Genomic DNA, 25511 nt, shown 5'->3' on the forward strand with positions numbered 1-25511 from the left:
TCATTGTTTGTTCAGCCTAACGCTTTAGTGCTGTTTTATCGATCTTCATCCACCTCTGCTCCTTCCTGGAAAGTTTTGGCGTGATCTGTGTATATTGGGAAGCAATGCTGAAACAAGCATTTGCAAAGCAATAGGTCTCGCATTTGCGGGAGTTTGAGCTACTGGCATAGTAAATGAGAATGCCTTTTATTTATGTGTTGGTTTTCAAAACAGATAAATAAAAGGCCTTGGGCCCGATTCACAGAACAAACTTAAGACTAAATCCTAAACTTAGTACCATTCTGGTATTCACAGAATGCACCTAGTACTTCTGGTATTCACAGAATGAACTTAGTACTTTTGCTATTCACAGAATTAACTTAGTACTTTTGCTATTCACAGAATGGATTTACGACTCCTAAACTTACGTCCGCACTCGGGCCGGAAATTCCGGCCCGGAGGCGGAGCTTCCGGCCCGGAGGCGGAGCTTCCGGCCCGGAGGCGGAGCTTCCGGCCCGGAGGCGGAGCTTCCGGCCCGGAGGCGGGGCTTCCGGCCCGGAGGCGGGGCTTCCGGCCCGGAGGCGGAGCTTCCGGGCCGGAGGCGGAGCTTCCGGGCCGGAGGCGGAGCTTCCGGCCTGGAGGTTGGGATTCCGGCCGATTTAGCTATGGCTGAAATCTCCACCTCTGGGCCGGAAGCTCCGCCTCCGGCCCGGAAGCTCCGCCTCCGGCCCGGAAGCCCTGCCTCCGGGCCGGAAACTTGTTCTGTGAATCGGGCCCCTTGTCATTTATAATGCCAATAGCTTAAACTCTAGCAAATGCGAGACCTATTGCATTGCAAATGCTTGTTTTTCAGATGCCACTTCTCTGTGTGTGCCTCCCACTTATGAGAGAAACTCTTCCTGCTTCTGTAAACGCCTTTAGCTCTCAGCAGACGGGGTAAGTGCCATTAAGGTTCCAAAGGCAAAAAATGTTTAGAATTTAGATGTTTACTCCTCTCAAAATTTGAATGGCTGTATTAAAAATGCAGAAATGGCTGCTGTAGGTTATGGTCGAAAATGATACATTCTTTAATGTTCAACAATTAAACTCAGAAGCCACCTAAACGTGATTTGCCTCAGTAGTTCAGCCAGTGGGGAAGAAAGATGCTTGTGCGACCAGATTCTGTCCGTGCAACATTGGGTCTGGTTTGATCCGTGCAGATATCACGAGCATTACCATACGGTGGCTGTAATAATGGCAGGCCAGGCTCAGCCATACAGGCGCTTCACTGTGTAGAAGGGGTGGGGAATGAGACAGAGGGAAGTCATGCGTCTTTGTTAGCGTGTGAGAGCGAAACAGAGGTGCAAATCTGTGTGTGTAACAGCGAGACAAAGTATGTATGTATTTACATGTGTGCTGTGCAAAAGCCATATTGTTTCTGTTAGAATGTTTGAGTCGGAAGCAGAAACGGGTGTAGCGTGCAAGCGAGCGTGTGTGAGTGAGAGAGAAAGAGAGAGAGAAAGAGAGAGAGAAAGAGAGAGAGAGAAAGAGAAAGAGAGAAAGAGAGAAAGAGAGAGAGAAAGAGAGAAAGAGAGAGAGGAAGAGAGGAGAGAATTTGTTTTCATTCTTTGGCTAGGGGGTTAGTTTACCTCTAAATACCCTTATATGTCACATTCTGCTTAAGGTGGTATTGAAAAGTGTGGCCATCCTCTTCAAATAGTGCAGCTTATGAACCTACAAGCAGTGTTTTTTCATTGTTACACGGTTACATGAAACGCTTCGACAGCCACAGTCCCCAAATGTGAAGCGCGTGGGTCTTCCAGGGAGGTCGTGCCACTAGACAATGCACACTCTGCAGGAGTGACAGCGACCAGAGAATGTTTACTAACATGGTGCACTCCATGAGACTGCATGCAGTGTTCACCATCTTGATATGAAAACTTTTATCAGCCAGACATGCCCCCAAACATGCAGTCATGACCCGTCACTTCAAATCAGCTGAACATATGTACTTACCCTTGCTTCTAGAACAACTATGCCATAACAGAGTGGTCATGCATGTGATTGCTCATGTATGTAGTCTTTGTGACATGTCTTGTTTGCTGTGGGCTCCCGTTTCTATCAGAGAAACCACAAAATGTTACTGACAGGCAGGCATATGGGCGAGAGAACAATTCTAGCGCCTACACATTCTGACTCCTAGCTGCTGCAAGTGCTTTTTTTGCTGAGAACGCCGCACAATCCCACTCCTGGTGAAAGAGCACACTGAGGGAGGTAGGGGGGCGAGGGAGGGAAGCTCACTCGCACTGCCTACTACATCTATAGCAGGGGCCATGCCCTGCTGCAGGCTGGCAGGTCTGCTGTCACGCACATCTGCTGGGCACACGGTACTGCGGACGCATTCAAAGGTGTAAACTGTACACAAGCACCCTCGCGCCCGGGACTCTGCCCACTACATAAGATGGCTTGAAATGCCGAACCTCCAGCCTGCGTGAGATCTGATTGGCCCAACCACCTCTCGATGTCAGTAATTGTGGCACGGGGGAGGGGGGGCACTCTCTACGTGACGCATATCTGATGGGACCTCAGGCAGGCGCGCAACACCCATTGGGCTCACCGGGCATCAGCCTTCCCCCCCCCCCCCCCCCCCCCCGCCCTCATGTGTGTCAGCCCGGCTGAGACAGCCTTGCGGGCTGGCGTCCGTCTAATTGCAGCCGGACCAGAGTACTTCACAGGTCTTTAGAAGGCCATTTACTCGTTAATGAGGCTTTTGTTGTGTTTTCATCCCTTCTTACAGCCATTCTGCCTATGGCTGGAAGACTTAGCCCCCCCCTCCCCCCCGACATCTTTTTCTGCCCCCCCCCCCCCCCCCCCCCGAAATTTGGCTCTAGTTACCCGCCTGACCTCATGCATGTAATGAACACCCCAGCGTGCCCCGTCCTTACTGCAGGGGTGAGCCTGTTTTTGCCAATTCACTCTGATCCGACGAGGCACACAAATCAAACTGTCATCGCTTTGGCAATTCCGACAATCTAAAATAAATGGCTTGTATTTTTCCTTCTTTTTGCATTGTGAGCAGCCCTCCTTTTAAATGTGCCTTTTCAGAGAGTGGCTGCCTGACTGCAAACCCGGCAGGTACAAGCAAATCTCTTAAAGAAGGGTGGGGGGGGGGGGTCCTGCTATTATCACATTGCCACTAATTAATCTCCAAAACACCTCGCGCAAGAGTAGTAACGCAAGATCTGGGCTTGGCACGTGTGCTCGCCGTTGTGTTTAACCAGGACGTCTCTGTGATGCAGACGTGACCTCAATTTCCTATTATCACAGGTGCATTACATATCTTTTAAAAGGTGGCTCCAGGCCACATTAGTTAGTGATCGATTACTTACCTTAGAATATCCCCAGGCGTCAGACTGGATCCGGAAAGTTTTCATCAGCAGTACCCCTGCGCATCCGTAGGCGTCGTCGTACGGCTCCGCGTACGTCGCAGGCGTCGTAGCTGCCGAGATGTCGGAGCTACTTAGACGCTCCCACGAGCGCTGACGTCAGTTCTGTACACAACTTTTCCGCGCCAGGAGCGCAGAGCCATTCCAGAGACCGACTACTGGTGCAATAGAACTAGGGCCCTGAAAGGATTGACCTAAACCCTAGAGAACAGTTCGCAGAACGGGGAGGATGGGCAGGCGGTAAGGAATCTATCACTAACTAATGTCTCTTACAGATATATCGTTACACAAGTAACTTGTGCATCTGAAAGAGACACGCTAGTGATAGATTCCTTACCTTAGAATACATACCCAAGCAATACTAACCCCAGTGTTGGGTCTGCGAACGCAGCCGGAGAAAGGCTGAAAGAGCAGAAAGGTAGCCCTGAATAGTGCCCAGAGCAGAGCCCTGCTGGGCCAAAAAGAGAAGGGACAGCAGGACCTCAAAAAGAGGGGCAGAAAGGGGATTCATAGCTGTCGCTGTGCACCAGGCCACAAATTTGTTCCTCCTGCAGGCGTATACAGTCTTAGTTGAGAGACGCCTGGCTGCTCGAAGCACATCACAGACTTCCGGAGACAAGTCAAATGGAAGCAACTGTCGCCACACAAGCTCCACGCAAGGAGGTGGAGGCTGGACAGGTTTGGGTGGAGGACTGTCCCCAACTGCTGCGACACAAGATCCTCCCGAAGAGGCAGCCGTATCGGGGGATCTATGCCCATACTAAGTAGCTCAGTATATGAAACTCCTGGAGCCTAGGCCGGTGCCACAAGAATGACTCGGTCCCGGACGCGTCTGATCTTCGACAGCACTCTGAGTAGAAGTGGTATAGGTGTTAAGACGTAGAAAAGACCGCAACTCCACTTGCGACGAAAAGCGTCGCCGAGCGAGTACTGCCTTGGAAACTCCAACGCGCAGAACTGCGGACATTGCACTGTGTCTTCGGCGGCGAATAGATCTAACCAAGGCCCTCCCCACTTTTGAAAGAGACCTTGCGCCATCTCCGAGTGAAGACGCCATTCGTGATCCATCATGCACAGACGGCTGAGTGCGCCCGCCCTGACGTTCAAAGAACCTGCCAAGTGTTGAACCACCAGGAGAATGCCCTGGCGTTCCAGCCATTTTAGAGGCGCAGAGCCTCCTGATCGAGGGTCCACCACCCCTCCCCGCCCTGCCCTGCTTGTTGCAGTCCCACATGGCGGTGGTGTCGGCTGTGAACACCTGCACTACTCTTACCCTTGACAGAGGGAAGGAGTGCTTTCAGTGCAAGTAGGATCTCCCTGAGCTCCAAAAGATTGATATGGAGCTTGGACTCCGCTTCAGACCAGGGACCACTGATCTCTGCCTGTCCCATGTGGCCGCCCCATCCCAGGAGGGACATGTCCGTCACCACTGCGTGCTCCGGTTGAGGAAGGGAGAGGGAGCTGCCGCTGACCCAATGTTGGTCAGTGAACCACCACTGCAAGTCTAGCGCAGTGCTCTCCGAGACCTGGACGTAGTCGGACAGGTGTCCCTGACGCTGCACCCACTGGAACTTCATGTCCCACTGATGAGCCAGCATATGCCATCAGGCATGATTGATCAGCAGGATGCAGAAGGCCATGAGGCCCTGCAGCCTCAGTGTCTTCCTGACCGAAACCCAGGACAAGGGCTGAAAGATTGGAATCGTAGCCCGAAAGATTGGAATCGTAGCCCGAAAGTCCCGGACTCGCTGTTCAGGAGGATAGACCCGAAACTGCGCCGTGTCCTGAACTGCTCCGATGAAGAGGAGCTTCTGAGAGGGAAACAGATGTGACTGTGGAGAACCCCAGCAAATGCAGGAGGTCGGCTGTAGTCTGGAGGTGGGAGACGAATGCCAGGGGCGAGCCCGCCTTCAACAACCAGTCGTCGAGATAGGGGAAGACAAACCCCTGATCTGCGCAGACGAGCTGCAACCACCGCCATCACTTTAGTGAACACCCAAGGGGCGCTGGTAAGGCCCAAAGGGGATCCCGGTTAACTGAAAATGCTAGTGGCCAACCGTGAACTACAGGTAACGCCAGTGGGCCGGCAGGAAGTGGAAGTAGGCGTCCTGCAAGTGGAACGCTAACCTCCGCCTTTTGGGTCTAGTAAACGATCGACGTTCCGAAGGTCTAAAACACGCTCGATGGCCTCCTAGGCCAAGGGAGCCGCAACTTCCTGTTTGCAAAGCATCAAGTGATCCCCCGATAGTGGTGGTACTGACATGGCATAGCAGGAAGAATAGTCTCGAAGGGGAGGAGTAGCCTCTTCGGACTGTTTGCAGAACCCACGAGTGCAGAGTGATGGGGCGCCAGTGGGGGAGGTGACGGTGAATCCTGCCACCCACTGGCGTGTGGTGGGCCTGAAACAGTGGACTGAAACAGCAGACTAGGAAGGTCCTGAGGCAGCGGTGGCCTGATCTGCCCGCTACCCCTGGGACCCACCCTGCCGTTATACAAATTGCTCTGCCTATGGAGGATGCGGGGAATCCCGCTGCATCTTTGCCCTCGGCAATTGCGTGGGAGAGCACCTTCCAAGCCTCCGCTAGACATTGTGGCCGCACCTGTGCCACCGCTTCCCATAAAGAGTTGGAATAGAGGGTCAAAAGGCCCTTGGAGAAGCAGAGCCCTGGACCACCAGACAATCTGGTGGTAGGTGCTGTGCGATGAAACTGGGGATGCCTTGTATGCACAGGCGCCCCTGTGTTACGTTTAAAGTGCATTATTGAAGGGTAGCAGCGGTTCTGTAGAGGAGGCCGCTGCTGAAGCACTGCAGTGAGGCGATTGCCCTGATAGGCACTGTAGAGAATTTGAGGTTAGGAGCCTCCCCAACGCCATGTCACATAATGTACCCATCACCTCCGTAGCTATGGAGGAGGGGGACAGTATCAGGGTGTGGAGAAAATTCAAGCTTGTTGGGATTCTCCATATTGTCAATCTAGTTTAGATCACCTTCACAGCGAGCTGCGAGAAGGTCCTCAGACCCTTCCGAGTACCCTCAGGAATAGGGATTGGAGGCAGGACAAGGCAGGCTCAATATAAACCTGCCCTGGAGGCAACGAAGCCGATGGCGCCGGCGCCGATGCCGCAGGCTGCGCAGAGGCCGTAGCCGATGCCGGATCCGAAGGCGGTGCCGAGGCCGGAGCCAACTGCCACGCCGAGGCCAACAGCAGTGTCGCGGCCGGAGCCAATGGCTGCGCCGATGCTGGAGCCAACGGCTGCGCCGAGGCCAGAGCTGTCAGCAGCGCTGAGGCCGGAGCCAACGGCAGCGCCGAGGCCGGAGCCAACGGCAGCGCCGAGGCCGGAGCCACCGGCGGCACGGCGATGAGGCCTGAGCCAATGGCACCACAGGGTATTTTGCCGGCGTAACCGGGGCCAGAGGCACGGGGGCAGGACCACCCAAGGGGTCCGCGGGGGCCAAAGGCACTCAAGGGGGAACCCATGGGACAAAGCAACGCCCATGTTGCTGACAAAAGTACCTATACTTCTTCCGGAGGCACGTACAGTCCCCAAAAATGCTGGTAAGCCGCAGGTAAAGACAGAGGCCCCGAAGGAGCCGCGGGGAAGTGACCATCCGCCCCCTCCACCAAGTCCCGCAACCAGGGAGGGGTAGACAAAGAGTTACGCCGCTCCTTCGACCTTTTATGGCGCTTGGACTTACCTGTCTCCGATTCCGATGAACGATGGTGTTGGCTGCACCAGCGATCCCTCGACCTCCCTACAGTAGCGGGAACTCCAACTGCGCGGTACCGAGTGCCGGGCCCCCAACAACTTCCGGGAATGCTCCCGCAAGCCTCCTAAGCCATGGCCCGACAATCTAGGCATGTCTCGGGGAGATGGCGTTACCTAAGCAGAAGAGACACACGTTGAGCGGGTCCGTCACCGACATGGTCTGACGGCAGTCCCAACAGGACTTAAACCCGGCCATCCCTACTGCATCAAAAGTCGAATTCTCGACAAAAACAAGAGACACGTCTCATAAACAAGTCCAATTTATTGACTAGGAGTACCGCTCTCTCTCAGATCAGCGCTTGCTGGCACAAAAAAAGAAAGAACTGACGTCAGCGCGCGTGGGCGTGTCCAAGTAGCTCCGACGACGTCATCTCGGCGGCTACGACGCTAGTGAGGTACGCGGAGCCGTACAACGATGCCTACCGACGCACAGGGGTACTGCTGACGAAAACTTTCCAGATCCAGTCTGATGCCTGAGGATATTCTAAGGTAAGGAATCTATCACTAACGTGTCTCTTTCAGATACGTGAATACTGGGGTCCCTGTTATTAAATAGAGCCCAGAAGCCGGGCTTCGGGGCTCCAGCGCTGCAGAGAAGTTTTCGTAGTGATACTGCGCGCGATACATGATTGAGAAGGTGTGCCATACTTCAAACAATGGCACCTCTTTGTCTCTCTCACTCACACACACACACACACACTACATGCAACCCGGCACGTCAGTCTAGAGCACCCCGAGCACGCCTCCCCTGCCACCCTGACCCTCTGCCGGGCAACAGCCAAGCGCACTGACAAAATCACAGAGCACCGAGGCAAGCCTGGCACTGCCAATGCTTTAACCACTTAGTGCACCCCTGAACTCAACACATAGCAGCCAACTAGAACTGAAGGCGCGGGTGGTACACATAATGCAAATCAGACGGGCGAGACCGTGCAGGGTGCCGAAGATGGTGGGGTTGGGTAGTGTGGGGTAAAGAAGAGCCACCCAGCAGCACGTGAGCGGGAGGCACCACTTGTAGGGGGTGGATGTGAAGGGGACCCGTCCCTGTGCACGAGAAAGTGAAAGCCGCGGCCGCATCAAAAGTGGGCACATTTAAAATACCTACTGCAACAAAGCAGTGCACCAAAAAGAAAAACGCAGTTGCTCTACTACGTTGCAGCGTGTATTTTAAACGTGCACACTTTTGATGCGGTATGTATTTAAACAAGGAGTCCCTAAACATGACATACCAACAGCTGCAGCGCAATGAAACTGTAGTTAGTCGGTGCTGCTTCCGATAAAAACGGAAGTGATGCATCGGACCAGCAACCAATAGGGAGGCCGGAAATTGTAAATAAGCCAATTGCATGCAGCAGGCAAGCAGCAGGCAGGATTACCCTCGCTATACGGATTACTAGATGTCTCGGAGAGACGGAGCATGCGCGCTGCCTACGCAAGACCTAAAAATTACTGAAAGCAATTACATCAAACTTGGCAAAAAGTTTGAACTTTACTCAAAGCGTGCTTTTGTGTCCATCCTTTTATTAATTTGGGAAATGTGCATCTAAAGAGGTGCTTGGGGTGGATTTGAAATGGTTAAATTTAAAGTGATATCTGGACGGTTGGTCCCGGGAACTCCCAGTGGAACTGTAAATTCGGTAGAATCATTCACTGTGTCCGGAAATGGTTACCAAATAAAAATCATTGAAGTTGGAAAAAATATATTTCTTTCCGACTAGGACTTTTGTGGCACTCACACAAGTCCCAGCACAGTCCACCTGTAAAGTAAAGGAATACTCCTGCAGGAACCACCGGATTGGTGCCGGCAAGGAGGGGTGGGGGGAGGGGGAGGTGTTGGAACAGGACCTGGGTGCAGGCCAGGCCCTGCAACCAACCCATCAAGTACATTCAAAGGCTGTGCACAGCAGGGGGTTGAGCGCCTATGGGAACGGTTAGGCCAAGGGTCTGGGCCCAGGGGGGCACCCCTCTCACTGTGACCCGCCTCAGATCTCTGTAGAGGCATGAGGTTGCAACTTAACTGTAATCCTTTCATTGCAGCTCCTGGCTCATCAGTCAAAGAGCAAAAAGACGCACCAACATCTTCAACATGCAGTACAATGGGAAATATGCCCCTTCCACTACCACCTCTACTTCAAGCACCACTGCCCAGCATTGAAAAGACATGTAAAGTGGCAAAACGTTTACAATTTGGCAATGCTGGAATTTATTTCTGGAAGCACTGTACAAAATATCAACATAAGGCACCCCACATGGAGTAAATGTCTTTGAGAATGCTGTTTCTTACATAACGGGGAATGTGCAAATGCTCACCAGAATGATAGTTTACTATACATGCGCTCCCTTCCATGGTTTGTCACACGAATGGCAAAGTGCAAACATAGTTGGCATAGTGCTTATGGTACAGAGTATTGTAGAAACCTGCATAGCAGAGGCATTTTAATACAGGGTGACTAATGCTTCCTATGTAGGGATGAGTAAATGGGAGAATCTGTTTTTGCCCCACCCACTCCCTATAGATCAGTTTATTTTTTTTAAAGCCAGCATTTTCTTCCTTAGTGAGACTACAAAAAAGGGTAGTTCCTGTACTGGAAATTAACTAGTTTTCACTGAACACGACTTTCCATTCCTAAGAGAACTCTGTTACAAACCACTTTAGCTACAAAAATCATCAAATAGAAAGACTTACAGCTTTTAAAGTGCATTAAAAAGGACTCAGAAATGCCACACATACTAGAGGTTTGGAATAAGTCCTGCCTTGTTTGTTTAGATAATACGTTGTTGTCATGTTATCTGTATGATCAGAACAATGAAGAAAATTATTTCGGAGCGTGTCAGACTATCCCCATTCCTCTCTGAGCCTACAGAGATCAGCTGCAGAGTACCGCAGGGCTCCACCCTGAGCCCCACCCTCTTCACCGTCTACATGCCCCCCCCTTGCAGCCATCATCAGAAGCCACAGACTCAACATCATCTCCTACGCTGATGACAGCCAGCCATCTCCTTCACCAACGAACCCACTACCACCAGAAACAACTTTCACAACAGAACGAAGGCTGGATGAAAGACTGCTACCTCAAGCTCAACGTGGACAAGACCGAAGTACTCATTCTGAGACCCACTCCCTCAGCCTGGGATGACTCCTGGTGGCCTGCTGCACTTGGAACCTATACCAACCTATGGACTATGTACACAACCTCGGCATCTCACTGGACTTACGCTGGTGTCACCCAGAAACAGCTCAGGAAACTACAGGATGGCCAAAATGCCACAGCCAGACTGGTCCTCGACATTCCCCGCCGCAGCCACATGACAACACCTCCGACAACTCCACTGGCTATACATCAACAAGTTAATCACCTCCAAGCTCATCAAACATGCATACAAGGCTCTCTACAGCGTAGGACCAGAATATCTGAACCACTGCATCGCTTTCCACACACCAGCCAGACAATTCTGCTCCACCCAACTCGCCCCGGACCTCCGTCTCATGGTTCCTCAAGATCAGAACTGGAGGAAGATCCTTCTCCTACCTCTTCGCCAAGACCTGGAACACCCTGCCCCTCACCTCAGGCAATCTGCACCGGTGACCCAATTGAGGAAGGACCTCAAGACCTGGCTCTTTGATTGAACCTCCACACCCAGACGGATCAGCAGCTCCCCCAGCGCCTGGAGACCCTCATGGGTGAGTAGCCGTGCTTTACAAATCCCAGATTGATTGAGAGCAGTTAAGTCAGCTGGTGAAAGTATATGAGGTAGTTAAGGTATGTTGGTCCAATGTTGTGTAGGGCTTTGTACTTCTGCTTCATCAGGTAGATATGGTACAATCTTTTTTCTTTCATCACGTTCCTTGGATTTGCAGATGGTTCACACACACACACCCCATCCCTATAGAGAAGCATCTGTCACTATGGTCAGTGGTGAGATTTCCTGATGAAAGGGAACACTCTTCAGTAGACCAGTTGAGCAACATCACCAGGGGAACATCTGGATCAGTTCTTATTTGCAGTTCTTGGAAAAGGTTGAAGCGCCAAACGTATTCTCGTTAAGATGCAATTGATATTTTGATTGATTTTGGGGTATCACAGCCACCTACTGGACTTTGCACATCTTCTCCAGTGCAGTTTGGTTAGAGATATGTCTCCTTAGTACAAATGTAGGGTCTTTTGAGATCACATCCAGACACCCATAGGGCGTCATCTTGAATGTAGGCACAGTCTCCAGAGTCTGGTACTTTACATCTGGGAAGAGAAAGAGAAAATCCAGGGTGAGAGAGTGAGTAAACAAACACGAATCACTGAAGATAATGTGATACACAGAGTATTTAAACAAAGGAGATTGAATTGGGCGGAAATCATTCCAGAGAATGAGGTCTGGGTAGAAGGAGTGAATTGTTCATATATTATGTGCTGGCGATGGAATGAGCACTAGAGATGGGATTCTATTTAGAGGGAAGGGCTTATATATAAATAATGCCCTGGGACAGCAATCAAAAGGGGGTGGTGATGGACGGAGCATCAGAACCAATCAAACACTCACACCCAGTCAACAGATCTGGGTTTGATCCATCACCGTTCTTTAGCCCACTCTGCCACCCCAGTTCAGATATGGCCATATGCAAATCAGTCTGACCCTGTGCCTCATGGGAACAGTCCAGCCCGAACTGCCAAGCCATGCCTTCCCTGGACCGGAAACAAGCTTCCTAGGACCGGTTTCTGGCATTTCAGCCGTCTTCAGCCAGGCTTGCTTGAATCCAGTGGCAAAGTGAGCAAGGGACTCACGTCTGAGCATACCCTGCCAACTTATGGCGAACAAAGCGGTACAAAAGGGGGTGGTGATGGGCGGAGCATCAGAACCAATCAAACACTCACACCCAGTCAACAGATCTGGGTTTGATCCATCACCGTTCTTTAGCCCACTCTGCCACCCCAGTTCAGATATGGCCATATGCAAATCAGTCTGACCCTGTGCCTCATGGGAACAGTCCAGCCCGAACTGCCAAGCCATGCCTTCCCTGGACCGGAAACAAGCTTCCTAGGACCGGTTTCTGGCATTTCAGCCGTCTTCAGCCAGGCTTGCTTGAATCCAGTGGCAAAGTGAGCAAGGGACTCACGTCTGAGCATACCCTGCCAACTTATGGCGAACAAAGCGGTACAAAAGGGGGTGGTGATGGGCGGAGCATCAGAACCAATCAAACACTCACACCCAGTCAACAGATCTGGGTTTGATCCATCACCGTTCTTTAGCCCACTCTGCCACCCCAGTTCAGATATGGCCATATGCAAATCAGTCTGACCCTGTGCCTCATGGGAACAATCCAGCCCGAACTGCCAAGCCATGCCTTCCCTGGACCGGAAACAAGCTTCCTAGGACCGGTTTCTGGCATTTCAGCCGTCTTCAGCCAGGTTGGCAGGGTATGCTCAGACGCGAGTCCCTTGCTCACTTTGCCACTGGATTCAAGCAAGCCTGGCTGAAGATGGTTGAAATGCCAGTAACCGGTCCTAGGAAGCTTGTTTCCGGTCCAGGGAAGGCATGGCTTGGCAGTTCGGGATGGACTGTTCCCATGAGGCACAGGGTCAAGGATAGTCCTAAACAGGACCTGCCTATCCAAAATCAAACAAGCATCAACTTCCACGCTGCAGTACTAGCAGCACCTGCCACGTTCTACTCTTCAGCACTCTTCAGCCACATATGTCCCAAATAAAGGTCTACACCCAGTGCTTAATTTGTAAAACCCGAAGTACCGGGGCTAAAATCAAAACTCTAAAAATGCCCCAAAACACGTAAAAAAACACAAGAAAATACACTCAAAATACTCCTTCCTTTAAATAAATTGCCTCCAAACTATTTGCAATTAAATAAGCAGACTTGCTTATGAAAAATCAAACAAACAGTAACTGCCACGTTTTACTCTCCAGCACTCTGCAATTCCCAAATAAAGGCCTACACAGCCAGTGCTTCATTTGTAAAGCATTTAGTGCCGGGGCTAAATGCAACATTTTTAAAAATGCCCAAAAGCATGCAAAAACGCGATGTCAAAGTAGAGTCTAAATACTCATTCCCTTGAATGAATTGTCTTCAAACTATTTGCAATTAAATTAAAAATTAGTCACTTCTTTAGCAACAACCACAAAACCTGCCCATGTGGTCACAGTACACTTTCTCCAGCTCTATATTCCTAGATGCATCCCGAAAACCATGCAACCTTTGATATAAACACAATAAGTGTAAATGCAAATTAAAGGAAAAGCACCAAACCAGACTTGACTATTAAAAAACAAGCAAGCAGCAAGTTCCAAGCTCTAAAACTCTGCAGCCACAAGTCCTAAATAAAAGCTTACACTCACTGCTTAATTTGTAAAACAAAGTGCCGTGACTTAAAGCAAAACATAAAAACTGACCAAAAACACGTCAAAAACGCAATAAAAGTGGACTCTAAATACTTTTTCCCTTGAATAAATGTCTTCAAACTATTTGCAATGAAATAACCAGACTTGCATATTAAAAATCAAACAAGCAGCAAATGCCAGGTTTTACTCTCCAGCACTCTGCAGCCATATAGGTCCCACATAAAGGCCAACACCCAGTGCTTAATTTGTAAAACATGAAGTGCTGGGGCAAAAAGCAAAGCTTTAAAAATGCCCAAAAGCACGTCAAAAAACACAATGTGAAACTACACTCTAAATGCTCCATCCCTTAAATAAATTGTCTGCATACTATTTGTTATTAAATAAAAACTAACTTGCCAATCAAAAATCAAACCAGCAGCAACTACCATGTTTAACTTTCCACCACTTTGCAGCCACATAAGTCCTAAATAAAAGCCTACACCCACTGCTTAATTTGTAAAACATAAAAGTGCCGGGGCTAAAAGCAAAACCTAAAAACTGACCAAAAACATGTAAAAAATGTGATGACAAAGTAGACTCTAAATATTTATTCCCATGAATGAATTGTCTTCAAACTATTTGCAATGAAATAACCAGACTTGCATATTAAAAATCAAACAAGCAGCAAATGCCAGGTTTTACTCTCCAGCACTCTGCAGCCACATAGGTCCGAAATAAAGGCCTACACCCAGTGCTTAGTTTGTAAAATATGAAGTGCCGGGGCTACAAGCAAAACTTTAAAAATGCCCCAAAACACGTCAAAAACACGATAAACTATACTCTGAATACTCCTTCTCTTGAATGAATTATCTCCAAACTATTTGCCAATAAATAAAAAATTACTCACCTTTATAGCGACACAAACACATACAAGTGTAAATTCATCTGAAGAGAAAACCCCCAAACCAGACCTGCTTATGCAAAATCAACCAAGCTGCAAGTTCTACGCTTCAATACTCTGCAGCTATACAAGTCCCAAATAAAAGCCTACAATGCTTAATTTGTAAAATATAAAGTGCCAGGGCTGAAAGCAAAATACAGGCCCAAGACATATATTACTTCGGTTCTATCTAAACCTAATAACATACTAGTTTCAGCAATTCTCAAGTATCTCGCCAAGCTACAACTAATTCATAAAAAAATGTGCACGACTTTTGACACAAAGACCTACCACCCCTACATATTAAAAAATATCCTGAACTTAAGCACATTATATATTATTTTGGAATAGCAGTAATATAAAAGATATATAGTGTTAATATCACAATCTAAACTACGTCATCTGTGCCACAAAAAGCTACATTTAACAGAAAAGTATTTCAAATGCACGATGAAGGTTGATTTAATCAAGCCCTTACATTTTACATATGAAACTATCTTTAACATGTGTTAGAAGCCAGAGATCCCGCGCGCACCGTTGTAGTCAAGTGCGCGACCCGGACCTCCCCGCCTCCACGCTAGGCCAAGAAGGACACCGTCCGAGACAGCCCTGCTCACCCCCTTAGTAGCTTGACATGAGCAGCCAGGCTTATCTCCAAGGCACGAGTGTTCAGTATGTGCAACCACGCCCACAGCAATCCCAATGAAGTCACCACAAAAGGAGTCCACATGAGTTTGTATAAAACGAGTATACTTTATATAGACAGATACACGAAATGACCACACGATACCACTCCTAATCCCCAACCACCGCTTCTAACCAACAGTTACGCTGACTTTTAACCGTTCTCAACAGGTTAGGTACGTCGTATCACTAGAATCACACACGTTGCAAAATAAACGGAATACTGCCCTACTTAACGATGGGTTCCTGTACAATGCCACAGTGAAACAATGCCATGCGTAGCGTCAACACATGATAATACAACTCGGTTCGCTACATGCATGCCCTGTTCAAGGAAGAAATACATAAATGCGTCACGCTGCCATTACGTACAGTGCGATAGGAAAACAATGCAATGGGTATCATCACCAGCATGCCCTGTGCAAGGAAAGAATAAGGCAATGTGTCACAGAGCAATTCAGTACAGTGCAGTACACAACCAATGCTGTGCGCCACGCTATGATCCTGTATCCTGCAAAAGAAACATAACGTAGTGCGTGGCACACTAACCCCTGAGTTCGCTAAGCACCACCAGTGTTAGACGTTATCCAATAGCTCGATAGTTTATTAGCAGTAAATATGCAAAGTGTTATACGACTGTTTTCGGAAGTTGTGCGACCGTTTGCCCCCAACACGGATCAACGAGGACACCCAAATTCCACTCAGGGCCCTGGCCCCTGTACTGCCCCATCCGGGACCAGCACGGACCGAGATCTGGGCCGAAGCAACAGGCGCACACATCTGCCAGCAGCGAGACGCCGAGAGTGTCCCTCCGAGCCCGCACCCCACCCCAGGCGATTATCCACTTTACCTGGGGGGGGCGCGACCTCACTCTCCTCTCCTGCAGCAGCGGCTTGGCCTCACTCCAGAACCTTGTCACCATGGGCAAGGCGCGCTCGGGCCGGTAGTTCACCTCCTGCGGGGAAGCCGGTCCGAGCCGCCAACGTTCAGCACAAACTCCTTCCACGAAGCCTTCCACACAACACTGGTGCTTGCCCACGTTGCCTTTGGGGGCCCGATCACTTGGCCCTCCTCTCCAGGGCTGTTAGGACTTCTTCGCTCCCCGGTGTTCACCAGCACCTCCGGTGGCACCTTCGACACGCACCCCCGGCGCGTCCAGGACTCAGTCTTCCTCCGGCCTCTGATGACCAGGCGCACCTCACTACACCTCGGCGGGCCCTTGACACGCACCTTGCACGTCCGAGTCTCGCTCCGTTTCCTGGTGCACACGATCTTCAGGCACTCTTCTCTAGCGCCACAACTGCTCCCCCACACGCACCCTGCGTGCTGGGGACCCACCTCGTTTCTTGGTGCACACGATGACCCAGGCGCTCTCCACTAACGCCCTGGTTGCACCACGACATGCACACTGCGCGTCTAAGTCTCACCTCTCCTCTTGGTGCACACGAGGTACCATGTGCTTTCCACGAACGCCCTAGCTGCACCACCACATGCCGACCCGCGTGTCCGAGACTTACTCCTTCTCAGTGCCCACGATGTACCGGCGCTCTTCACTAGCGCCTTGACTGCACTGCGACATGCACTCCCTGTGCGTCCCGAATCTCGTCTCTCTTCCACGATGCCCGCAATCCATAGGCACTCCAACACCTGTAGCTGCACCAAGACACGCACCCTGTGTGTCAGAGTCTTGATTCGCTTCGGGTACCCACGATCACTTTAGGCACCCCTTCGGAGGTCTCAGGCTGCCACGACACAGTCCCACCACCGCGCCACTTGAGACTTCCTGGAAACTTTTATGTTCCTGTGTTTCTGAACAGGGAGCCAGCTCACCTCAGGCCATTGGGGTTCAGGACGCAGCACACAACAAAGTCCTGCTCAGGAAGAAGGGGGGGCACGACCCACTGCAGCGCCCCTTCAGTCTCTCCTCGGTCAAGAGCTACAAACTGCCCACAAGCCCCCGATCACGAAGCAAGGGTCAATTGTCTCCCGCAGCCTATTCAGCAACTCTTCCTGAGGCAGAGGTTTTCTTCCTGATCGTGGATAGGTCAGAGCCGCCAGAGACTCGACCAGTCCACGGCATCTTCAAAGCGCTCCCAGCACTTCTCTGAACAATATCGAGACTGTCCTCCCTTTGATACTGGGGGCCTGGATCTTTAATCACTCAGAGGGAGATGGGTCTATTGTTTTATGGCTCTCAACAAGGCCTCGTCACCTCGCAAAGTCTCTCCTTCTCCCCGCTCCAGGTGCAGGGCAGCCTGGTGCCGTCTCCACCCCTCCCCTGGGGCACGACCTCCCTCAGCCTTTCTCGCTTCTCCCAGATCCAGGCAGGCAATTCATATTCTGCTGAGATGCACAATAAGGTCTAATGCACAAACTCAGACATTTTCTCAAACAGCCGCTTCTGGACACACAGCGCCAAAACCATCCACCCAGAAAGGTGCGTTATGATGCTGTGAGCTCAGACATACCAAACTTCACTGTTCTATTTCCAATCCTTTGGAAACTAGGCTAACACTACTACACCCACCCTCCCCATTCTGTCCTATGGGCAGGATGGCCTTTCACTAGGGAAAATTAAATGGAATATTTTCCACTGTCGGGGCCTAGCACCCACATTGGCACATGTCCTGCCTTTCAGCTACACTGCACCCTGCCTAGGGGTTACCCAGGACGTCCTACAGGGGTGCCCCATGTGTATACAAAAGGGAAAGTAAGGCCTGACAAGTGGTAGCACTTGTCAGGAGAACATGCTAAGTTAGCATAATGCGCGCAGGCCCGACACTGAAGACCTATGTTCCCTCTCGGCGCATTTCTTTAGTACTAGCCCCGGCACACACAGTGCACATCACTTAGGACTATACCAATCAGAGACAACCAATCACTACTACAATTTATACAGGGAACCTCTGTACATGCACACTGATTAGCAGTGGCAAGTACCTACAGCATCTAACTTCGTAACTCTCCGTCAGGAAAACTGTCTAGGGGAAAAGCAAAAAGTTTAAGTGAACTTTAGCCAAAAAGGCCAAGTCCAACAACACGTATATGCTGGTGACACTATATTATGTGTTGTGTGTTTGTACTGTCTTGTGCGTCTTATTTCCACAGGTACATGCAGCTTTTTTGTGGCATAGTTTAATCATTTATTTCACCACCACGACTTATGGAAAACAATATAGACCATACTCTCATGTGTTTTTTAGCCTCTCTTTTACCTTTATATCCTTGCAGGTCTTTTTGATATTTAACACAGGCCAATTAGGTGCTGTATATTTATTTCGACTTTTTCTTTATAAATTATTTATAATAACGGTGTTGATTGTGACACCTGGAGTGGGAACATAATTTTTCCTTTTAGGTCCTGAAGAAATGCCTTGGGGAGAGGCATGAAACTAGTTGACCATAAGGGGAAACAATAGGTACTGACGCCTAGGGTTTTCCCACACGTCCCCAGATTTTAGAGTACCTTCTTTGGGGTAGGGAATACATTTGTTTTTGGACCCAAATATTTGGTATTTAACCTTCTTGTTCACTACAAACCCACTCCCTTCGAATTTATCAAAGGTGGATAGGTGTATAGGGACCCCCACGCCCTATATTTAACAATCTAGTGCTTCTTTGGATGCATTTGCCCGGAGGGGTGGCTCTGTAAAGCACGCTCGCGCGGATTGCTAGCGCTTTTTAGCCTCTTTCAGTGTTTTTATCGATTGCGCTCTCCTTCCTTGCTGGGTGTTAGGACTCCCCCCTTACCTGCACATAATACTGGTGATTCACCGCTCTTTTAGCGGGTCCGGGCTCCCTGGTAGCTTGATTCTGCAGCGTTCCGATTTTGGGCGCCATTTTGGGTTGGGCAGTGGCGATCTGGTAGCGCCATCTTGTAGCGTCCTTCTGGGACAGGGAGGACCTTACCTGGAGGACCTATTTAAACCGTTCCTGCTAGCGCAGCGGTATCGCGCAGCGGGGTTGCCTTCGCATTTGCCTGAGTCTTGCCAGAGTCCTGCCCGTCTGCGCCCGTCAGCGTCTTCGGAGGCGGCGGAGCGGTGAGAGTGCCTGGTTCCGTGTTCGGGTAATATGATTCGTTATTCTGCCAGGAACTACGTGCGTTGCATAGCTTCTCCTGTGCTTGCCGTTCCGTGTTCCCAGGCCGTTACCGAGGTAAACGGTTGTGCCCTGCCTGTGGCTGGTCGCCAGGTTTTGTCCCGGCTGCTTCCTCACGGAGAGATGAGGTCTGCGTTAAACATCTCTGCTTAATGCTGAATACAAGATCGGTAGGGAAGCACGCCTTGGAGATCTTCGATCTCCTTGTCAGGGAGAATCCACTCTGTCTCCTGCTGACAGAAACTTGGTTGGGGGAGACGTCCAATCCGGACATCAGGGCGGCTTTTCCTCCTGATTATACAATCTTTCGTCAGGATAGAGTGAAAGGCAGGGGAGGAGGGGTGGCGGTAGCAGTGAGAAAGTCAGCTACCTGCACCATCACTTCTTTGAACACCATTGCTGGAGCGGAATCTCTTGCCTTCACTATCAGATTAACCCCTCATCACGCTTTCAAAGGGCTGCTGGTATATAGATCTCCTGGACCAGTGGGCTCTTTTTTCGATGATCTTCAGGGGGCCATATCTGGTATGGCACTAAGTACGGAGCATTGTCTTCTGGCAGGAGATTTTAATTTTCATATGGACGATGACAATGACCCGAATGTAAAAAAACTGCTCGATATTACGGCTCCTCTTGGTCTTGCCCCGTTTTTGGTTGGTTCTACACACGACAAGGGACATACTTTAGATCAGGTTTTCTCCTCGTTCCCTCTTGTTGATGTGGAGCTCCTTCCGGTGCTCTGGTCCGACCATAGATTGGCCAGATTTTGTGTATTGGGTGGCGAAAAATTGTTCAGTTGCGCCCCCAGACAGCATGGCACTGCTCAAAGGGCTCTACATAGAGTCACACCCGAGTTGCTGGCTCAGACTGCTATAGACCATCCTTGCCCTCTTACAGGGGATTTAGAGCAGGATGTCGAGTCCTTGCAGGGATGGCTGTTGGAGAGGCTGAACGATCTGGCCCCCGCAATGGCCCCTCGGGATAGTGCTAAGAGGGTCTCAGCCCCATGGTTTACGAAGGCATTGTGTGCCACTCGTGCGCAGTGTAAGGTGGCAGAGAGGGCATGGCGTCTTCGGTATGACCCGGAAGCTAGATCGGCTTATAGGAAAATGATTAAATCTTATCACCAGGATATTCTCCGGGAGAAAAAGGAGTATCTGGCCAGGAGGATTGAGACTGCCGCCAATTCCTGTAAAGAGATCTTTACTGTGGTAAGGGAGTTTACGGCGCCTAGATCCTGCGTGGCCCATAGTGTTCCATTGGAGCACTGGGTCTGCGATCTGGCTAAATTCTTCACGGATAAAATAAAATCTATCCAGGACTCTTTCCCAGTGAGGTCTGTGGAGGAGTGTTCCAGTCCGATGGCCGGACTGTCCAGCCTGCCGATGCAGGGTGTGGTTCTTGCTGAGTTTCCTCTTGTCTCGGCCGATGCTTCTCTTGCTCTTCTGACCAGCCTGAAATCGGGCTCACCATTGGATTCCTGTCCTGCCAAATTTTTGGCTAAGATGGCGGCCGTAATCAATCCACTAGTCAACCCTTTGGTGAATCTATCTCTGAGGGAGGGGAGGGTTCCAGTGCTATGGAAAAGAGCTATGGTGATCCCCCTCCTCAAAAAGCCAGGGTTGGACTCTGAGGTCTTGGCCAATTATAGGCCGATTTCTCTTTTACCGGCCTTGGCTAAGATCACAGAAAAGCATGTACATGGTGTTCTCTCCAGCTTTCTCGAATCCAACGATTTGTTCCATCCTTCGCAGTCCGGTTTCCGTCCTAATTTAAGTACGGAGACGGCACTGCTGGAAGTGTCGGAAATCATCAGGGAGACACTGGATTCTGGAGGAAGGGCCATGCTCGTCATGCTGGATTTGTCGGCGGCCTTTGACACCGTCCCCCATGAGGTGCTCCTCTCCAGACTTTATGACATCGGTCTGAGGGGGACGGTGTTCAATTGGTTTACATCTTTCCTTGAAGGCCGCCGACAAACGGTCTGGGCCTCTCCGTGCTCCGCCGAGATGTCGCCATTGGGAGTTGGGGTCCCACAGGGTTCTGTGTTGAGCCCGACTCTCTTTAACATCGTTATGACACCTCTGGCGGCACTGGCGGAGTCCTCTGGGGCCCGGATCGTATCCTACGCTGATGATACCCAACTGCTTTTCACGTGTAGGCAAGGACAGGCTTTCGATGGAGAGAACATCCGGGGCTGTTTGGAGTCGGTCTTTGGCTGGTTCCAGCGAAATGGCCTTAAGGCAAACTCTAGTAAATCGGAGGTGTTATTCTTCGGCTGTTCTCGGGACCCTGAGTGGCAGGCCTGGTGGCCATTAGGTATGGATTGCCCCGTGCAGGCATCGCTCGTGGCTAAGAATCTGGGAGTGAAGGTTGACAATAATTTGTCACTGAGCTCTCATATTTCTGGCCTGGTGGGTACCTGCTTTGGTATGCTTAAGATGCTCCGGAAGTTCCTGCCTTTACTCACAGAAGAGCACAGAAAGATCACGGTGCAAGCCTTGATAGGCTCTAGATTGGACTATGCCAACGTCCTCTATGTTGGTCTTCCGGAGTATCTAGTTCAGCGGCTGCAGGTTGTGCAGAACTCCGCTGCCCGGGCCATCTTTGGCCTTCATAGGCGAGCGAGAGCTTCGGGTCTGGTACGATCACTTCATTGGCTACCTATCCGGAAGCGGATTATGTTTAAAGCATTGACCCTGGCGCATAAAGCGCTTTTTGGCACCGGAGCAAGGTATCTACAGCAGAGACTGTCTTTCTATTGTCCAGCTAGATCCCTGCGGTCGGAATCTTTGTTTCTCGCGGTGGTTCCTCGGGTGAGGAAGGCCCGCACTGGGGGTCGCTCTTTCAGTCTGAGGGCCCCTCAGTTGTGGAACTCTTTGCCTCTGGACCTACGGTCTTCTTCTTCTCTTCTTCTGTTTAGGAAGAGCCTCAAGACGTGGCTTTTTAATCTTTAGGATGTCTTTGTCTGTTATGTTTTTCTGTCTCTTTTTCTCTTGTGTTTGTTGTTATGTTTCTGGTTTTTACTGAGCTGCCTCGATAAAGCGCCGGGACACTCTACGGAGTAGCCGTGCGCTATAGAAATAAAAGTTTAACATAACATAACATAACAGTGCTCCCGCATATCCGTTGGTAGCAGCACGCCTCTGTCCATAGAGGACAGGGGTGGACCCAATGATGAACCATGCCACCAAGGGGGAACCCATGTGGGTGAGGGTCTTGTGAAAAGAAAAAACCTTTACTTTTCCTATTGTGTCTTCTGCAAGGTATTAAAAATCCCCCTTCCCTTTTTGAGGGTAACTCTATTGTTTATGTATATAGTACCATGGAGGACAGGTCCTTACTTCAACCTACCTCTACTCTCTCCCTTTCTTGTGGTTGATTTAATTAAACAGAGATGGCTGTAAAATAAACCAGGTATGGGAACACATGGAGAGAAATATTGCCTTTCAGCGGGAAATGGTATAGTTCAAAGCTCTATTTTAATATAAAATCAGGGCCTTTGGTAGTCATGTCAATGAAAAAACAATATTTGAAAAAAATATTGTCTACGGGTGTTTGTGGAAGACAATTTCTATGGACTGGGATCTAGAGAATGCTTAAGTGATTCTGGTATTTTGCTAACCTCTACTGGTCGTTTTCTATCAAGAAATTTAAAGAGAGGCAGTTCCCAGAAAAATAAAAAAATTAAGTCCCTAAGCATTTTTTCTATCAAGACAGTTAAATAGAGGCAGTTGAATAGAAAAAAAAAATCCCAAAGCGGAAGTAGACAAGTCCTAGGACAGATCTTCAGAGCCCACAAAGTACATACAGATGTAAGTATATACTGAAGTACATACAAGAGGTCTCGAATGCTCGACCTAAAAAGGAGCAAATTGAGACGAGATAAGCCTAAAACAATATCTATGAACACTCCAAGGTTTACAACACAATTGCAAATGTAAAACTACTGAATTTTTGAGCTACCACAAACAAAAAGCACTTTGTGTGAAAGGTTAGAAGGCTCCTCGAGGTGAACGGGTAGAGCTAGCATGTAAAAAGCCCTTTAGCAGCCAGACTCATTGTGTCTATTCCACATAACCTCACCACAGCTTCCAAACAGATCACCGAGTGCCTGCCATGGCGTTCACTACACACGCATGGCTCAGCCCAGATTCCAGCCTTTATCTGGTGGCAGCGAACACACAACCTTCGAATACATATGTTATAGGTCCTTACAGGCTGCTGCTGCAGGCGGTACCGTTCGCCCACTGACTTCCACTCCCGCTCTTCTGTAGACCGACCCACATGTGTTTCACGGAACAAATGTGCAGCAAAAAATTCTGAAAGAGAAAAAAGAAGCATTCAAATGTTATTTAAAATAAACAAATTCATAAATATTTGCAGCAAACATTCTACAAATTAGACATAATCACAAGGAATATCTTCTGTTCCCTTTGCTATTTGCCATAATCTCAGATTACATCAGGAGTAAAAGAGTTATCGACAGCATACGTGGGGGGTCCAGAATATAAGACAAGATACAGTCTCATGGTAAGGATTTTCTGATCTTCGCTTTGCATGAAGAACAGTCACAGGGTGTAGGGGCAGGAATGGCTTCCGCATGGTATACAGACATGTGCCCCTGCCCTCCGTGCCAAGGTGCCTGCCACACAATAATCTAGCCTGTGCTCCGAGGCCAGAGACTAGTTTTAGGCCTGTCCATGGTAAATCTAAGGGCCAAAATCCGTTCTGTGACTTCATAGTGACATGGGACTATGGTCACGGCTTAGGTTACGGACATACAATGGTTTTGGCATGGGTTTCTGAGGGCTACATCTTCTGAGCAGCGCCATGAGTTGGACAACAACAAAACAGACGAGTGCGGCCGCCTCACTTGTGTAAAGTTCTGCTGAGACATGTCAATCCGAACCTTGCGGCGACATGTTGTGCGTATGCATGGTGAAGTTCAACGTTTATTAATTAAAATCATAGCAGGCACTACAATGTAAAAAAACAGCACAACAAAATGGAAAGACTGTGCCATACATTATCACATGATAACAAAAACCAGAAGACAACAGCCACTCATGCTAGCAGCGGCGAAAAACCAATGACAACAGCCACTCATGCTAGCAGCGGCGAAAAACCAATGACAACAGCCACTCATGCTAGCAGCGGCGAAAAACCAATGACAACAGCCACTCATGCTAGCAGCGGCGAAAAACCAATGACAACAGCCACTCATGCTAGCAGCGGCGAAAAACCAATGACAACAGCCACTCATGCTAGCAGCGGCGAAAAACCAATGACAACAGCCACTCATGCTAGCAGCGGCGAAAAACCAATGACAAGGTAAGACAAGTGCAAGTGCAGATCAGAGCCAATAACAAGAAAAGACCCTCGTCCTACATATACCACAGTTAAAGTGCAAGAGGTATGGAAAGCAGTGAAGCCCAGGGCTCATCAGATCTTCCATGAGGAAAGCTTGCCATGCCAGTGCCTAGTGAAGCAGACAGGGCACTTTCAAGGAGCGACCTTTGAAACATGGATGAAGCAGAGGCCATGACTTCATGAACCTTGCAGTCAATTAGCAGGAGTCTTTCAGACGTTCAGCTCCAGCTGTGTCGCAGGCCCTGAAGCCAATTGTCTAAAAGTGTGAAAAAGAGAACGTCTGAGAATAACAAGGGGCACAAACATAGGGCATTTAAAAGTGATCCCTGATTAGAACCACAGACCCTGCAAGATGCCTCTGAGGAACCCGTCAGTCGACCCACCTGGTACTCTCGGTCTCGGAGTGATATTAAGCGAATCTCAAGCACACTAGTTGTGATTCTACACAGGTTTATAGACGCGAACGGTATGCTGGAAGAGTCACTGGTTGGTATGAAACAGTTTTCACGTCAGCATTCTTCTTGGTACTAATGAAAACGAAGTCCTCGTGAGCTGATAAAGCCTCGCTTGCTTTCAGTAACTTTGAAAAACTTCTCAGAGGCCTGGCAGAGTTCAAGGGGTCTCCAGCAGCAAGCAGGTCAGCAGCTGCCTGGACAAGCTTATGCGAGGCCCGGCAGAGTTCAAGGGGTCTCCAGCAGCAAGCAGGTCAGCAGCTGCCTGGACAAGCTTATGCGAGGCCCGGCAGAGTTCAAGGGGTCTCTAGCAGCAAGCAGGTCAGCAGCTGCCTGGACAAGCTTATGCGAGGCCTGGCAGAGTTCAAGGGGTCTCCAGCAGCAAGCAGGTCAGCAGCTGCCTGGACAAGCTTATGCGAGGCCTGGCAGAGTTCAAGGGGTCTCCAGCAGCAAGCAGGTCAGCAGC

General features: G+C 49.8%; 1 protein-coding gene across 1 annotated transcript in view; it reads right to left on the reverse strand.

Moving 5' to 3' along the window:
* Positions 1-9351: 9351 nt before the first annotated feature.
* The window catches only part of LOC146830179 (uncharacterized), a 59635-nt gene continuing 43475 nt past the window's right edge, over positions 9352-25511 (reverse strand). The window contains exons 4-5 of the mRNA XM_085604416.1: positions 23439-23542; positions 9352-11410 (exon numbers count right to left, since the gene is read on the reverse strand). Coding sequence (XP_085460542.1) covers positions 11299-11410; positions 23439-23542 — 216 coding nt within the window. The 3' untranslated portion in view covers positions 9352-11298. The remainder of the gene's footprint in view (positions 11411-23438; positions 23543-25511) is intronic.

This window comes from Triturus cristatus, chromosome 5_1 (assembly GCF_964204655.1).
Source record: "Triturus cristatus chromosome 5_1, aTriCri1.1, whole genome shotgun sequence".
Taxonomy (NCBI): Eukaryota; Metazoa; Chordata; class Amphibia; order Caudata; family Salamandridae; genus Triturus; species Triturus cristatus.